At 28.5% G+C, this 14,585-nt stretch overlaps 3 protein-coding genes across 6 annotated transcripts; 1 reads left to right on the forward strand and 2 right to left on the reverse strand.

Moving 5' to 3' along the window:
- The first annotated feature begins 41 nt into the window (after window positions 1–41).
- Window positions 42–6,123, forward strand: LOC145183818 (DNA-directed RNA polymerases I and III subunit RPAC1-like). The gene is made up of 12 exons (XM_090074566.1): window positions 42–183; window positions 687–758; window positions 1,788–1,895; window positions 2,004–2,066; window positions 3,343–3,439; window positions 3,530–3,655; window positions 4,249–4,298; window positions 4,459–4,591; window positions 4,706–4,825; window positions 4,969–5,036; window positions 5,121–5,169; window positions 5,590–6,123. Exons 1-12 carry the CDS (start codon window positions 121–123, stop codon window positions 5,703–5,705), a joined length of 1,065 nt encoding a protein of 354 aa, XP_089930692.1. The 5' UTR covers window positions 42–120; the 3' UTR covers window positions 5,706–6,123.
- LOC149877074 (uncharacterized) lies at window positions 5,763–8,601 on the reverse strand. 3 transcript variants are annotated; one of them, XM_090074568.1, is made up of 4 exons: window positions 8,473–8,601; window positions 6,903–7,053; window positions 6,145–6,813; window positions 5,763–6,019 (listed from the first exon to the last, which is right to left on the reverse strand). In XM_090074568.1, the coding sequence occupies exons 1-4, from the start codon at window positions 8,473–8,475 to the stop codon at window positions 5,961–5,963; spliced, it is 882 nt and encodes a 293-aa protein (XP_089930694.1). In that variant the 5' UTR covers window positions 8,476–8,601; the 3' UTR covers window positions 5,763–5,960. The 3 variants fall into 3 exon arrangements, with proteins under 3 accessions (XP_089930694.1, XP_089930693.1, XP_089930695.1); XM_090074567.1 differs by lacking the exon at window positions 8,473–8,601 and adding an exon at window positions 7,195–7,353; XM_090074569.1 differs by lacking the exon at window positions 6,903–7,053 and having other exon boundaries at window positions 8,473–8,592.
- Window positions 8,602–12,350: 3,749 nt separating this feature from the next.
- Window positions 12,351–14,450, reverse strand: LOC149877075 (mitochondrial amidoxime reducing component 2-like). Of its 2 annotated transcripts, none has more exons than XR_016448396.1 (7): window positions 14,133–14,450; window positions 13,850–14,029; window positions 13,517–13,701; window positions 12,925–13,065; window positions 12,768–12,829; window positions 12,616–12,690; window positions 12,351–12,525 (listed from the first exon to the last, which is right to left on the reverse strand). XR_016448396.1 is itself a non-coding variant. In XM_090074675.1 (7 exons), exons 1-7 carry the CDS (start codon window positions 14,321–14,323, stop codon window positions 12,402–12,404), a joined length of 948 nt encoding a protein of 315 aa, XP_089930801.1. In that variant the 5' UTR covers window positions 14,324–14,448; the 3' UTR covers window positions 12,351–12,401. The 2 variants fall into 2 exon arrangements, 1 of the variants encoding a protein (XP_089930801.1); XM_090074675.1 differs by having other exon boundaries at window positions 13,527–13,701; window positions 14,133–14,448.
- Window positions 14,451–14,585: the final 135 nt, after the last annotated feature.

Genomic DNA, 14,585 nt, shown 5'->3' on the forward strand with positions numbered 1-14,585 from the left:
CTGAGTTAACTTAGTGTCCATTTCTGAGGAATAAATTTGGTGAACTGAGTACTAATATAATCGCCACAATCTTGGATTAAAACGGCACTAATTAAATGCATAAATCTACAGAAAACCAAAATGAATCCCCTAATTGAAGATATTAGAAATAAAGTTAAATTAGAAGAATTTTCCGTCATTAACGTAATAGGTTTTTTTGATTTTGATCTCTATGATAATTATACTAATTTATTGTACTAATTTATTGGTGTTTACTAAAGTTTTTTTTATTATAAATTAAACTTAAAAAACTGCACTCAAAAAGTTAGCTAAGTACATCATTTTTAATACATGCAGAAGTTAACCATAAACCTAGCAAATTATGAATTTAAAATAATGATATGAACGGCTATACTAAAATAACGCTAAAGAACTTATCTCTTGATAATTTCTCAAAAATTCTCACTAGTAACTATCCACACCAACTAGAGACTTGGTAAAAAAGCATCTAAAATAATAATAAAAAAACAACATCTTTAGATTTGCTAGATTTAATTAAGCTAAAATAATTTGTTTTTATTTTTAAATGCTAATACTACTTTATTAATTATTTAAATATAATTAATGTTTTAAATTTATTGTTCAAATTATGATGGACATTTCATACTTTACACAAAAATATTCATTTGAATGCATCATTTTTTTAGACAGCTGGTTCTGCTTTTCCTGGAAACTATTCTGAATATGATGACTCATGGAATTTTGATAAATTCAAAAAGGTATTTTTTTAGTAATTGTCAAATTTTATTTTTTCAATAATTCATTTTGTATTAGTGTTAAAAACTGTCCATCATGTAGGGACCCATTTAAAACCAGCAGGTTTTATGTATGAAAGTAATCAAAGTATTTGTATTATTAATATTGTGCAAAAGCCAATCTGTCTTAGTGGTTTGTGTAACAGTATCTGCTGTCCCACAAGCAAAGAAAACACCAATACTTTGTGTAACCCAGCTCATGACCAATCAAGATTACAATGACTTTTTAATTTGCACAGATGGCTCAACTGTTCTCATTGTAAAGAGTGCATTTCATATTTCTCTTTATGTTTTTGTATTTTTCTTGCATTAATGCAGAATAAGCAACAGGTACTGATGGAAAAGCATTGCAATTTTGAAGAAGTACAGCCTTGATGCAGGACATAGATGTATTATGTTTGTCTGCAGCACATAAGAAGAACCCATGAATGTTTTTCTGATGAATGACTATGTTGTTTTTCTCATATCATCAGGAGTTTATGCCTACTTTAATTCCATTCATAAAGCTCATTTATTACTTTATTGAAATTGCTCTAAAATAAATTTGAGTATAAAAACTTCAAAATAATAACAATCAAAAGAGAATACAAGTAGTCATAGTCATAGCAGTTAAAAATTAATACTAATTAAATGCATTTTGAACTTTAGTGCTGATTTTGAATCTGATATTTGTTTTTTGTTTTTTTTTGATAAGTGCCAGCCAAAAATGAACGTTAGATTTAGAATCAGTGTTATCAATTCATTTCAGAACAGCTAATGGCTTTTTTGGATTTTTTTTTTAAGTGTTCCACTGTATTATCATTATATGATACTATCATGTATAGTCATCTTAAAAGCCTATTATTTTGTTAATATCTTCATATTAAACTTCATTTTGATCAATTATCTGACACTTTTTTTTCCTCACTAAATTATGCAGAAATGTATTCATATTATTTAACTAAGTCTAATAATAGTTTAGTTGTCATTTTCTAATTTGTTCCTTTTAAATAGAACTTTAGAGTGGAAGTTGTTAAACTTAACCAAAATGAAATGGAGTTTGATATGATTGGAATTGATGCCTCAATTGCAAATGCATTTAGAAGAATACTGATTGCTGAGGTTCTATGATCTTTTTTTCTTTGTAAAACATTTAGAATGTTTGTGATTCCCCTGAGAATTTTTCACTCTTTTTGTTATGCTACACAATGGAAGCCTTTTTTTGTAAAGGTTCCAACAATGGCGATTGAAAAGGTTTTTATATTCAACAATACTACCATTGTTCAAGATGAGGTATGTTAATTTTTATTCTCTTAAATATTTTGATTTTAATGCATCAAGTATCAGGTATCAAAAATTACAATACATTGTAGTACTTGTGACTTAATAAAGTAATTTTAATAAAACCATTAAAAATATTTTATAATCTTTAGAACAAGTTTCTCATTTTATTTAAGTTGTTGGCTTTATTTTGATATGATAACAGCTTTTTTGTTATTCAATTTCTCTTTGTTAGCACATGAGCATTGACCTTCCTTCATATAGATTTTCTTATTTAATTTCTAAAAACATTTTTTTTTTGTGTTCTTTTTTTGTGTTATTAAACAAAATAATAGCGGTTTATTTTTATATACAGTTTGTACTTCATGTATTGGTTCTATATTTTCATGTTAATCATGTTTGTCCTTTTTTTTTCTCTATTATTTATTTTCTCTACAAAAAACTTTGTTTTTTGTCTTAATTATACAGTTCTATTCACTTTTATATACTTTTTTTTTGTTTTATTTTGTTATCCACACTTTATTTTAATTTTTTTCTGTCATCCACACTAATCTATGTTTTTAATATTAATCTTATGTTTGCTATTTTTTTATCTTTATTTTTTTTGGTTGATTTTTTTGTCTTTGCATTATATTGGATGAGTTAAGTTTTTAAATTTCAAGCAAGCAGAGTAAATTTTAACTGCTTTAATCATATGCCATTTAGAAGCATGTGAGAGGTGAGCCATATAGAAACAGGTGAGAGAGGTTACAAGTGTTAAGTACAGTTACCTTTAAAGAAATTGAAAAAATGTATTTAAGAACCAACATCTATCAGATGATGTAAATATCATGGTGGTCAACTTTTAAAAAAAAGTATTTAAGAACCATCATCTTTCAGATGTGGTAAATATCATGGTGGTCAACTTTTAAAAAATTTAAGAAACAAAATCTATCAAATTTTTTTAACTTTTATGGTGGTCAACTTTACAAAACATTTTTTCTGAATTTGACCAATATCTAGCTAGAATCTTAGTCAGAAGATACCATCCTGTAATTAAATTTCTTTAGTTATTTCAAAACCTGCGTATTTTAGAGGATACACAGCTGGTTCTCACACACCTTAGTAATAGTTTATCTTAAAACTGTGAAGTTTTTCTTAAAACTGTTTCACATTATTCAATTTAAAAAGTTGTTGGCATTTGTAACAGGGTAATAAAATGTGATAGCAAAGTTTGATAAAATGATAACAAAACTTTATACTTTAAAGTTTTTGATTTTTTCAATAAAAACATTCTCTGTATTTGTAGATTTTGGCACATAGGCTTGGTTTAATTCCAATATTTGCTGATCCACGTGAATTCAACTTCCCTCCAGCTAAGCTTGAAGATGAATCTAAACTCACAGGTTGAAATTTATTGTTTTTATGATCATAATAAAATTTGAATGTCAAGGGTTACAGTTATCATTTATAATTATCAATTATAATTTCTGTAGATGAAGAACGATTAGCTGCAGATGAGAATCTTCACCTTGTTTTTGAACTTAAGATAAAATGTTCTAAAAATCCGAAAGCACCAATTGAAGCCACAGATCCTGATGTTCTCTACCTAAATAATAAAGGTATATCTCAACTTGACCTCATTTTAATCAAGTATTAGAATTTTTTTTTTAAACTGCTGAGTAGTACCAAAAAAAATTTTAAAAATCATTAGCATCATAAAGTGTAACCTCAATGTGTAACTATGTATATTTGTGTATATTTATGCATATTTATGCATATTTATGCATATTTATGTATATTATGTCTATTTATGTGTACTTATGTGTATTTATGTGTATTTATGTATATTTTTGTATATTTAAGTGTGAATCCTTTAAGGGTACTTATTAGTACCAAAAGTGTTTTTGTTTTTATTTCCATAAATTTTTTATGATTTCTTTTTGTTAGTCCATTGACGGACATTGCGTCTATAGTCGTCAAAGCAAAGTTCATTATGTGGCATGACGGCAATAGCCGCAACCTAATTAAAGGTGCTGAATTAATCAAAATTAAGTTTAAGCAGAAAAAGTAAAACTATACTTCTAATATTCTAAAAATTACAAAAATATATAGTGTTAATTTCCGAACTTCGTTTGTTCCTACTGTCCGTCAATGTGTTAAAATAATTCATTAAATTTTCTACCTATATAGTTGTTTTATTTTCCATGTTTAGTAATGACCAAGCACATGAAATGGATTCCTATTGGTAAACAAGCAGAAAAAGTACAAGCCATTGTTTAGTTTCCCATTTTACTTTTGTTATGAGCAATACAGTTTTAGTTTTTCTACTAATAATTTATTTGTATAGGTATATACTTACAGATAGAATTTGTTCACATTTTTTAATTTTTTTTTTTTTTTTTAATTTTTATTTTAAATTCAGTTTGGTTCAAACATTGTTCGTCCGGTATTTGATGATATCTTAATAGCTAAGCTACGTCCTGGGCAAGAGCTTGATATTCGAATGCATTGTGTTAAAGGTATTGGTAAAGACCATGCAAAGTTCAGTCCGGTTGGTACGTGCGCAACCCATTCTATGACCATTGATTTTCACATTCCTTTATTTTCTTTTCAAATAAAAATAATAAGAATATTTTTTGAAACAAAAAAAAATGTCAATCTTTTCTTAGCTACTGCTTCGTATCGCTTATTACCACAAATCACGATTCTTCAACCTGTGATTGGTGAATTGGCTGAAACTCTCGCTAAATGCTTTTCTAAAGGAGTTATCAAAACTATCAATGATAATGGTATTTTAGTAATTTTATTTGTTTTTAACGGTAAGTTATTGTCATTTTCATTTCTGGACTGTAAACTGGATCCTTTTCAATAAAAAGCTTATGCTTGTATAACGTAGACTTTTACTTAAGGAACTTTTGAATGCGCTCTTTAGGAATTATAAAAGCCATTGTTGCTAACCCCAGAAAAGATTCAGGAATGCGGGAAATATATCGAAATGAAGTGAGTTTTTTGATTAATTGACTTTTTCATTTTTAGCGGAATTTTTTTAAAATTTTGGGTCATAAATTTTGAATAACATTTTAGACTTTGAAAAAAATCGTGAAGCTGGAAAAAGTTCGCAACCATTTTATTTGTAAGTCTTTTTACGTACTCTTCTATCCTAAACAATTGAATAAATTTCAAATGAATTTGCTATTAAAAATTTTCACGTATATTTTAAAAAAATAAGATTTCTGACGTAATTTTTAGCTCAGAATTTAACAAAATACTTCAGCTTTATTCCTTAATCATTGTTTTGACAATTCAGAAGAAAAATTCAGATTTCTTACTATTTCTTACTATTTCTTACTATTCAGATTTCTTACTATTTCTTACTATTTCTTACTATTCAGATTTCTTACTATTTCTTACTATTTCTTACTATTCAGATTTCTTACTAGTCTTTTAGAAGCATGTAACAGTAAAAATGTAAGAGGATATCGATTTCTGGGAAGAAAATATCATACATTTAAAAAATTCCACTTTTTAAAATATTTTTTGATTGTGCTATTAGATTCCGTTGAATCCACCGGCGCCCTACCTCCCGATATATTAGTTGAAGAAGCTATAAAAATACTACACGCCAAGTGTCGACTATATATTCAGCAGTTGAGAAAAAGCCACCAATAAAATTTGATGAAAGATTTGAAATCACCAATAAGGTTTGACGAAAGCTTTAAAAAACGCTTTTGATTTTTAAAAGAATTATATTCTTGATACAAATAAGTTTTAACAGTTTTAATGAGATGTCCTAATCGCTTCATGCAATAACTCAGATCAAACGATCTACAACGAGTTTTTGATGTTTTAACGCAGTTTTTCTTCGACAGAAGGCATTTGGATTTTTTCTTTGAGATATGACGCTCGTGTTACAAAACAGACATTTTAGACTTCCCAGAGATTTTTCGCGGAGATTTGCGTTCGTTGAATACGCGGAGATTCATCTAAAAGAAATAATTGGAAAAGAGCTTTTTTACGTTTCTGTATTATTGCTTTAAAGTAAAGTTTTTTTTCAGTTATATTTGCTTTCGTAAGTAGCCTATTAAAATGGGTACAATTTTATTTTTACCTTTGACTTGAGAATCAGAGTGAATTGTGTTATATTGGTACTGTTTTGCCGTTTGATCAAATCGTACAAGTTGAGGTGATTTTAAAGTGTGCGTCAAATTATTAGGAGAGGAATTTATTGACTCTAAATCGTTTTCTGTCGACACTGCGCTTTTTTTACCGTTTGTTGTAATTGTTACATCTACATTAGAAAACGTTGGCCCTGTTTCATTTCTTTTATGTTGTGAGTTTTGGGTCTCATTTAATATCGTGAGTGATTGATTTTCTGTTGAGGTTTTTTTTAGTTCCAACTCTTTACTCGTAGCATCCGGACTTATTGAACGTTTTTCTATTTCTGTGTAGCTTTTCATTAAGTTGACAATATCCTCTACAGGGTTCTTAAGTAAACTACTGCTTAACGAGTCTTCTGCTAGTTTTTCTTTTAAGGTCTCAAACTTAGATTTTATATACGCTGTAATTTTTTGATGTTGTAACAGAGAGTCTTCGAGATGCTTATTGTCAGCTTTCCAAATCTTGGCTTGCTTTTCATACAGTTTAATGCTATCATTTAAGTGCATGTTTTCAACTTCCAACCTATGAAGTTCTCCTCTTAAAATGGCGTTTGCGTGTTGGCACGCATGAAGTTCATCAGTAACGTTCATGTTCAACTCTTGTGAGCGGCTCAATTCACCTAAAAATAAAAAAAAGAAGCGTTTTATACAATTCTTAACTAAGAAAGTAAAATACTCAAGAGAAAAGGGTTTTTTTTTATAAAAAAACCTGTTAAAACGTAGTTAGACTGCTGGCATTGTCTTAGATCAGCAACTAAGTTTGAATACGAATCTTCTAAAAACCTAAGTTCCTCTTGAAATAAATTGTCCGTGTGCGGCTTTGGACTCCCCGGCTGAGGGCTTAATCTTGGACTCGATACCTACAGGATGCAAGGTGATCGGAACAATAAATTTTGTCAAAGAAAACTTACTGAAACATGATTACATTTTTGTAAGGAATTTTTCTTTACACAACAAAATCGCAATATGAAACAAGATTTTACTTAATGAAAATTTCGTACCTTTTTGAAGGAGAACATCTTCGAGCTCTTGTTTGCTGGCAATTTTTGTCTGAATTTTGGCAGAAATTATTTTTACTCGAGGTAAAATTTCTTATCGATTTTTTTTTTTCTTTTTTTTTTTTTAAAGTAACTTGATGTTCAAGAAATATGACAGATTTAAGTAAATACAACATCGCATCTAAGCAATGTAATATATAAGCCTCATGCTAACTTTGTAATCTGTACAAAAACTAAACTATAAATAAATAAGGTATTTATTAAAGTATTCGAAGAATGTTCAGAGAAGGTCTACATTCTCAATATCCTGTAAAAGATTTTAAAATTTCTTTTTAAAATTCACTCGCTTTAAATTTATATTCTTTAAAAACTTTAGATTCGTTAGATTTTTTTATATAAAACGTCTTTAGTTACTACAAAATATAATGCTTTGCTTAAGGTTTTTCGAAGTAAAATTCTGTGTTGGCGTTTTTTATTACAATTCATTTTTTTTAATAACTAATTAATACAGCCTACAATAATATGATCATCGCATCCTTACACCATCGCAATATTCCAACGCAAATAACATTTCAGAAATATTTGACTTTGTACTAAATTTAATAGATTTTCCCAGAAAGTTCGAACCTTGAATTTTATTGAATTAACAAAGAAAACTTGGATATTTGACGCGTAGAAAAAACAAAAACTTTGTCAAAAATAGGAAGTTTGTGTTGATTTTACTTTAACCTCTTCTTTTTTTTTTTTTTTTTTTTTTTTTTTACTCATTCCTAGCCAAAAAAAAAAAATATTGCGTTACTCATACCCTTTTGTCAAATTTACACATTTTTTTAAGCTAGGGATTTTCTTTTATATAGCTTCGTTTAGGTTCTTCAGAAACTCGTACGAAACAGGTTTGTACCTAAAACTCAATAAAATTTAAGGAGCCTTAAAGATAACTAAAAAAAAGCTAGGAAATAACATGTAAAAATAGTTTCCGATTGATTGCCTTTTCGGTTAAAATCAGCATTATTATACATATATACAGAAGGTGTATAAATCATGAATTTCTACAAGCTGCATCGCAATCTGGATCAAATTAGACAAAAAAAGTAGGTGCTACAAGGTGCTAGGTAAGGTGCTACAAGGTGCCAGGTAAGGCTGAAAGGTTAAATAAATTTCTTGGTTCTTCTTTTAAGTATTTTTTTTCATTTTCAATTTCTTTTCCGGCAATGAAAATAGCGTATAGTTATTGATTTTTTTAATTTCTCTCAAAAGTAGAAGTAACATTTAAATTCTCACCATATATGAAGGACTCTGATTTTTCTCTGGAATAACTTTGAAGTGTTTGGTTGATGTCGTTTGATTAGCCGAAATGTTTGAATTTTGTCAACAAAATACAAACATCTCGGCTAATCAAACAGCATTAATGATGAAATAAGAAAATTTGAACTTAAAACTTTGTTTAGTAACGGAAAATACTCTTAAAAGAGCCAATTTATAAATATTTAATCCCAAGAGAATTTGCAAAAAGCTATACTCCATTAATAACACTTCCTCAAAGATAAATGTCCTAAGAAATATCGAGTACTTTTGCATTCACAAAACAAATTTGGATATTTTGTGATGTTTTAGAACACAGTTTTAATCCAGGCATTGGCATTGTTCGGATCGATCGTTGTTTAAATACTTTGGTGTTGCATTATTTCTAAACGCAAAAGATCTTATTTAATATTTTATCACATTTTGCCAGATTTAAAGTTAATTTTCTTGAAGATGTCAATAACAACAAAACCAAGTTTTAATATTCAAGTAAATTATATTTTGTTCAGAAAACTGTGGTAAAATGTTAAGAATTTTTCCATTGACAAGAAATGGAGTGCCAAAGTATTCAAAACAGTTTCCTCAATCTAAAAATTTAGCATCAACGCTTTGTTTTTCCGTTTTTAACGAATATTAACTAACTTCAATATCAGTATTGCTTAAGATATTCTGAAGTTTACTAAGATTACTTTGTGCGTTTAAAGCAGCGAAGTTCCTGTCTCGACAGGTTTATATTAATTCATAAACTTTTAACTTTAAACTTGTTATAAAAATAAGTTTAACAGTTTTGATCGAATAGCAATTCTGTGGAATGTCTTAAAAGATTGAAAAAAAAAAACAAAAAAAAAAAAATATTAGGCATGTGAGGAATAGAAATTTTTTTTCTGGAATCTTGTCGCTTTGTAGATATAGTAAGCTATATACATAGTTAATTTGTTTCAAATGACTGATGTAGAAGCTTGTACGATATTAGCCGCTATTCGTTCAAAATAGTAAAAACCAAACGCCACCGTGATTCATGATGATTAAAAAACGGTAAAAACTCAACAAAGTTTGACAAACTTCATAGATAACCGTATTATATGTTGAAATAATATTTTTTTTGGGTCAAATAATTCAAATTTGTTAATTACAATATTTTTATGCGCACTTTTAACGCGTATATTGTGCACATACGTTATTATGCGCGCGTTAAGTTAGGCGCGTAAAAAATAATTTTTAGTTAAAGTTTTAGAATACTTAAGTCAAAACACAAAATTTTTGATAAATTTGATACATTACTCTGCTTTATATTGTATAACGATGGCTGTTAAAGGGTGTTGTTATATAGAAAAAAGCTTTAAGATTTTTTGTTTGTTTCAATCGTTAAATTATAATAATTTAGTAACTTCATCTGATAATGGTTTTCCTTGAAATTTTCTTATACCTTCTAAAAATTACGCTTGATACTTTTGGATCTGACCATACAAGAAGGTTATGCATTTGATTCATCAGTGTTTAGCAATGATATTTTTACTGTGTATTGAATTTCTTATCTGTTTATTACCTTATCTGTTTATTTTATTTCTCTAAAGCATACTCCAAGTATATCCCAGTTGGCGAAATTAATTTATGTGATATGGAAGAACTATGTAGTAGCAGCATGCGTAGAGTAGGAGGCATAGCATATCAGTCTTATAAACTCACTATAAATTTAGCTGTTACAGTAGCAGTATAAACCAAAATGATTGTTATTAATGGTATATCTATAAGATATGGTCATGAGAATGTTATGCAAACTTTTAATTATATCACAACAACTTTAGTAATTTCAGAAAAAAACTTCATAATTTTTATATGCTTTTCTGGCAGTATTATCATAATTGCTATTGCCTAACCCAACTTTAGGCATGTCAACAGATAGGCTTAACCGTCCTCTGAAGTTCAACTAAAACTCTTTTTTTTTTATAAGTTTACAAATAGCTTCTCCTCAATTGTTTTTACCTTAAACGTTTTAATTTTCATTTTGTAACTCAAATGAAGAATAAACTCCAAGCACTTTATCCAGTAGTGCAAACCTAAAATTACAAGTGGCAAGGCAAGAAAAAACAAAACATACATAAAAAGATGCTTACATATCCAATTCCAAGGCTCATTTTCCGCTTTTAATTTTACTGAATCATTATTGTTCATTTGATTGGGTTTGGGATTGGCACACATTGCAGGATTGAATGGATTTTATGTCTGTAAGTGTGTTATTGTAAAATCAATCTTATAGCTGAAAATAAAGGTCACCATTCTTTTTGCAATATTCATAACTCTGCAAAATGCCTGTAATATAGTTATTTGATTTTTTTGACTCTTTTTTACATAGCAGTAGAGAGGTCTACAAAAGTGACAACTTGAAGATTTTTTGTTTATCCAAGTTTTAGCATTTCCTACCTTAAGCAATTAAGGCACGAGAGTGGTGCTGAAAAGACTTTCTTTATACTTAAGTTTTTTAATTGTGTTTTGTTTGTGTCATACTTCACCTCATTAATACTTTGCCTCGATTAACCACCAAACCGATCTTTGCATATAGAACTCCAAATATTTTGTCATCTTGACCACATTCTGGTATATCAGTTATTTCAGAAACTTGATTAACAGTGTAGGATAACATATTTTGAAGAGTACACTTTTGAGAAATCTCAAAAAAAGTAGCATTAAAATCTTTCCACTAAATTAATGTGCAAGATGAGACAAATGTGTATATTGTGTACAAGAGTTTCTCTCATTCAATATTTTCTATCGCTGAGATCAGTGTTATTTTTAATGCAATAGCTTCCTCTACACTCATTTTAAGGGGAAGATTTTATCCACAGTCTTTTTAACTTTTTTGATCTTTAAAGCATTAAACATATTTTTTTAAAAAAAATTTAAACTTTATCATTTTAGTTTGCAACATTTGCACTTCTTGTAAAAGCTAAACATAGAGCTTCATGATCTAAACCAGCTGTTTGTTTTTTTTTTCTCTTTTTCTTCAGTCACCAAGGGACCCCCCCCCTCCTTTCCAATGTTTTTGGGGACTTCCAAATCCAAAATCATAACTTTTAATGGTCTAAGATTTTTTTTGAAACCGTTGATATTTTTTTTCTATAAATGTATCATAACTTCTATTGCATTACTTTAGTACTTCTTTACCTTCGGAATAAATATAGTTAAAATAAAATAACCTATACTTTATTCAAGTTTTCTTTGCTAATTTCTTAAGTTTTTTTCATTTCCTTAAGTGAATCCTTACACAATCTTTACTTATCCCCTCCTTATTCATGTATATTCGAGATAAGATCTAATTTTTTTGTCATTGTTTTTAAGAATCATCAATATATAAAATGTTTAATATCAGAAACAATCTTTTAATTTTGCATATTTTTTTTGCTACACAGTTTAATGTTTTATTTTCTTATTGCTTTGACACAATTATCGCGTTAGGTTTCTTGTAATAATATTATATTAATGTTCTATTTTATTTTAGAAAATTCTTTAAATTTAAACAAAAATTCAGCTCTCCTTTTTTAAATATATTTGAAATACAGCCAAATGATTATATTCAAATTAAAAATAGACTTTTACTTAAATTATATTTTAACTAAATAAAAATACAAAGAAGTTGTGAGGGTTTTTTCTTGTCATTTTTTTCTTATTTTGAGCCACTGTCCGCCGATACTTACTAAAAATGTTAATTTCACGGATATCACGCTTTAAAACTTGACATTTTAAATTTACGGTTCATACACTTAAACTTAACACATATTTTAAAGCCCTCCTCCCCTTGGTTTTTTCTTTAATCCTTAGATTGCTTGTTTAACGGGAAAGAAGTTGAAAGATCACAAATATTTGTTTTAATAACAATTCTTAACTTAAGTTTACAAAAATATTTGAAATTTCTATGAGACTCTGTACACAGGATCTCCAACTTTGATTTTCCCTTCTTTTCTTACGCCATAGTTAAAACCAAATACAGGCTTCCCAACAAAATCTGGATATTTTTCTTTCGAGGCGGCATTTATCCTAAAAAAAAAAAAAAAAACCTTAAAAAAACAATTCTAATAGGTTTAAAAACAACAACAACAACAAAAAACAATTCCATAGAACTAAGACCTTTCTATTGTTTTTAACGGTTCACGGTCGGGGTTCAAAGTGCCAGAGCATGGATTTACTGTAGTTGCAACACACCTTTAAAAAAAAAAACGCAATAACTTTCATATTTCTGAAACAGAAGCAAAATTTTTAAAGTAATAAAGGAATTTTACCTCGTGCACGGATACAAATTTTTTAACAGACTAGTTCCTATTTGAATCATGTCCCAATCGCCCTAAAAAAAACAGAGATCAATTCATTCAAAGGGATTTTGAAAAAGTTTTCTCGTTAAAAAAAAATTAGTTGTTATTAAATTCGAAATTCTCTTACTTCGCTCTGAGGTTTGCATCCAGTAACCACAATGTTAGGCCGAAAGTTATCTATAGTGACTGGCTCGTTCAAACTTTCATTTAACCATTCTACAGTAGACTCAGACAGCACTAGAAGTGGACAGCCATCAGCAAACATCAACTAAAAGTTAACATTTCATTTCATTTTTTTGTGCATCAGAATAACTGTATAAAACATAACATGAGAAATTCATATAAATCACTTTATGTTATAACAGTTAATATAAAATGATAAATACGAAGTTAATAATATAAAAAGTGAAGAAAATATGAAGTTGATAGGGTCAATTACAAAACTTTTATATCCATTATAACTTTTAGAGACGATGAATTAATCAAAGGTAACTCTAAATGATTTAATGATGAATTAATCAAAGGTAACTTTAAATGATCTTTAAAAAAATAAAAAGTCAGTAAAATTTTTTTTTTGACTTCCATCAAACGGCAGACCAGATTGAAAGACCCTCTTTATTCTCGTAATTTTTTTCCTCTAGGTTATTCATAAAATAGAAACTTAATTTAGGTAACTTTTTAAGGAATAAATTTCTAAACTTATAATTTAATATTTTTACCAATGCTCACCGTGTCTTGCTCATTAGAGAAATTCTTCTGAGGAGCACCTTTATCTTGAGTGAAACGAGGTCGCCCATCTTTTGGAAAGCAATATAATTTGCAACCGTCGAGTTGAAAAAATTTTTGGAACCAAATATCAGCATCCTCAGAAACGTGGACACCTTCAGTCGATATACCAAACACCCTTTAAAAAAGTTGATTGTTTATTTTGCAGGTAATTGGCCAATAATTTAAAAATGCGTAAAAAAAACCAGTACTTTAGTAGAGGACATTATAGCAAATATCTTAACTTAAGAACCTTTAAATGAACTTTGACTAATTTATTGCCTTACTTGATACTAGTAGTATGATCGCCATCGGATTTTAGCATGTGTAAAGGAAGTCTAAGATTTTCCATACCATCTGCTTCAAGAACAATAGCATCATTAGTTATCGTTTGTCTTATCAGGACAAATGTTGGAAACTTACGCAGCGTCATCATTGTATCATATTCGTTAAGAATAATGAATTGCCTAGTAACAAATTTTACAAGTTAAAAAACTGCTAACTAAAAAAATGAGTAAAAAAAAAAAAACCCGGAAGAAAACATACAAAAACTAGTGAAAACAAATACACCTGTCAAACTCGATTCCAAGGTTAGTAACGGTAGCATGCTGGAGTTTTATCGGTTTAGCTGATTTCAACGGATGGGTTCGTATACTAGAAACATATCCAACTATTTCGTATTTTTTGCGATTAACAAGTACAAAGGCAACCACAAAAGCAACCACAACAGCAATCACAGTAATAGCAACAAGCTCCAGCATCTTAATTACTGTGAAAAATTCTTTAATTAAATGAAATATTATAACCAAGATTTAATTCATTAGAATGGTTGTTAAGTAATTTACTTGAGTATTTTCTGGAATATACAGAGCATGTAAACTGAAGTGATAATTTGTGAAAATAAATTTAAAATTCTGTAGAAGATTCCAAGCAGATCCTTCCTTAATCATTATTTAAGCATAATTTAACAAAGCAATTCAAGCATATATAAAATGTAACAGTTTAAAACATTACATTCACATC

This window comes from Hydra viridissima, unplaced genomic scaffold, assembly GCF_058129835.1.
Source record: "Hydra viridissima isolate aposymbiotic clone 2 unplaced genomic scaffold, HvirCarnegie_v1 scaffold_17, whole genome shotgun sequence".
NCBI classification, from domain to species: Eukaryota; Metazoa; Cnidaria; class Hydrozoa; order Anthoathecata; family Hydridae; genus Hydra; species Hydra viridissima.